The sequence below is a fragment of the Branchiostoma belcheri genome, unplaced genomic scaffold (genome assembly GCF_001625305.1).
Source record: "Branchiostoma belcheri isolate BF01 breed outbred unplaced genomic scaffold, Haploidv18h27 scaffold496, whole genome shotgun sequence".
NCBI lineage: Eukaryota > Metazoa > Chordata > Leptocardii > Amphioxiformes > Branchiostomatidae > Branchiostoma > Branchiostoma belcheri.
Genome location: NW_017804127.1, coordinates 10,359 through 11,962, shown reverse-complemented (window position 1 = coordinate 11,962; position 1,604 = coordinate 10,359). Strand labels below are relative to the sequence as shown.

General features: G+C 42.5%; 1 protein-coding gene across 1 annotated transcript in view; it reads left to right on the top strand.

Moving 5' to 3' along the window:
* LOC109479598 (UDP-glucuronosyltransferase 2C1-like) overlaps positions 1 to 1,604 on the top strand; it is a gene marked incomplete at its 5' end in the record, with an annotated part of 3,699 nt that continues 2,095 nt past the window's right edge. Inside the window, 2 exons of the mRNA XM_019781589.1 lie at positions 1 to 195; positions 931 to 1,150. Coding sequence (XP_019637148.1) covers positions 1 to 195; positions 931 to 1,150 — 415 coding nt within the window. The remainder of the gene's footprint in view (positions 196 to 930; positions 1,151 to 1,604) is intronic.

The following is a 1,604-nucleotide window of genomic DNA, read 5'->3' as shown; positions in this document are numbered from 1 at the left end:
TTATGCATTTTTGTTTTTTATTGCTGTCGCACAAACAGGACCATTGGTGGCAACTTCACCATATTTGCTGCATTAGCAAGAACGGACGTGTGGCTCTACCAAACAGGCGTCATGTTTGACTTCCCCAGACCCACCATGCCAAATATGGTCAGCATAGCGGGTCACATGGCTGATGAAGTCAAGCCGCTCAGTGAGGTTAGTTATGTTTACCGACGGAAAACATATTGTTTTTGCTCTGTTTCTTCCTCTTCTTCTTCTTCTCCTCCAAACAGTGACCTCTGACCTGACCAATGACATGATTTGTTGACGTCTGTCACCATGGTGACTGGTGTTGGGTTACATATTGTTGCAATTTCATGGTCTGCTCTGTTCCTGTGACCATATACTAATAGTACATGTATGTGAATGTGTTTGAGTAAGAATTAACAGGGCAGACCATGTCCGAAGGTAAACATTATGCATTTGCTTTGCAAATGTTACTTCTCTGCTTCATAATTGAATTGAACTAGAAATAGCTGTAAAACGTTGTTATGTTTACCGAAGGAAAACATTGTATTTGCTCAGTTTCTTCTTTTTCTTCTTCCGTTCTAAACAAATAAGGTCAATGACCAGGACCAGACATCTGTCACCATGGTAACTGGTGCTGGGTTACATTTTGTTGCAAGTGCCATGTAGAACTAGATCAAGAGAGCCTGCATGGTCACCTTATATATGAATGTTTTTGAGTTAGAATAAACAAAGCAGTAGTCTGTTAACCACGTGGTAAACATAATGCATTTGCTTTTCAGATTTAGTTACATTATTGATCGCAAAAATGATATTTGATAGTATAGTTGGTTTCTAGTTAAAATTATATCATAACTTTATCGAACTACACTTAAGGTACCCATCCAGAATGGCTCTAATTCTCACATTCTCCTGAACACACAGGATCTGGAAAAGTTCATGCAGAGCTCAGGAGATGCCGGGGTGGTGATAGTGACGTTCGGCTCCATGATAGCGGCTATGCCCGCAGAGTTAGCCGACATGCTGGCCGCTGCTTTTGCCCGCCTGCCGCAGAAGGTCGTATGGCGATACGCCGGGACACCTCCGCCAAGTCTGGGGACCAACACCAGGACCATGGACTGGGTGCCTCAAAGCGACTTACTGGGTAAATGTCATTATGTTTACCGATGGAAAACATATTGTTTTTGCTCTGTTTCTTCCTTTCCTTCTTCTCCAAACACTGACCTCTGACCTGACCAATGACATGATTTCTTGATGACTGTCATCATGGTGACTGGTGTTGGGTTACATAATGTTGCAATTTCATGGTCTGCTCTGCTCCTGTCACCATATACTAGTAGTACATGTTCATGTATGTGCATGTGTTTGAGTAAGAATTAACAGAGCAGACCATGTCCGAAGGTAAACATTATGCATCTGCTTTGCAAATGTTACTTCTAAAATGATAATATTCGCGTTTGTGTTGCTATTCGTTTGTATTGCTATTCCCCTATTAAATCAAGTAGAGGAAAATTCCGAGCGAGCTCGACGGAGTGAGTGAGTAAGTGAGTGGGTGGGTGGGTGTGAGCTGGGTGAGTGAATGAGTGAGTGAGTGACTG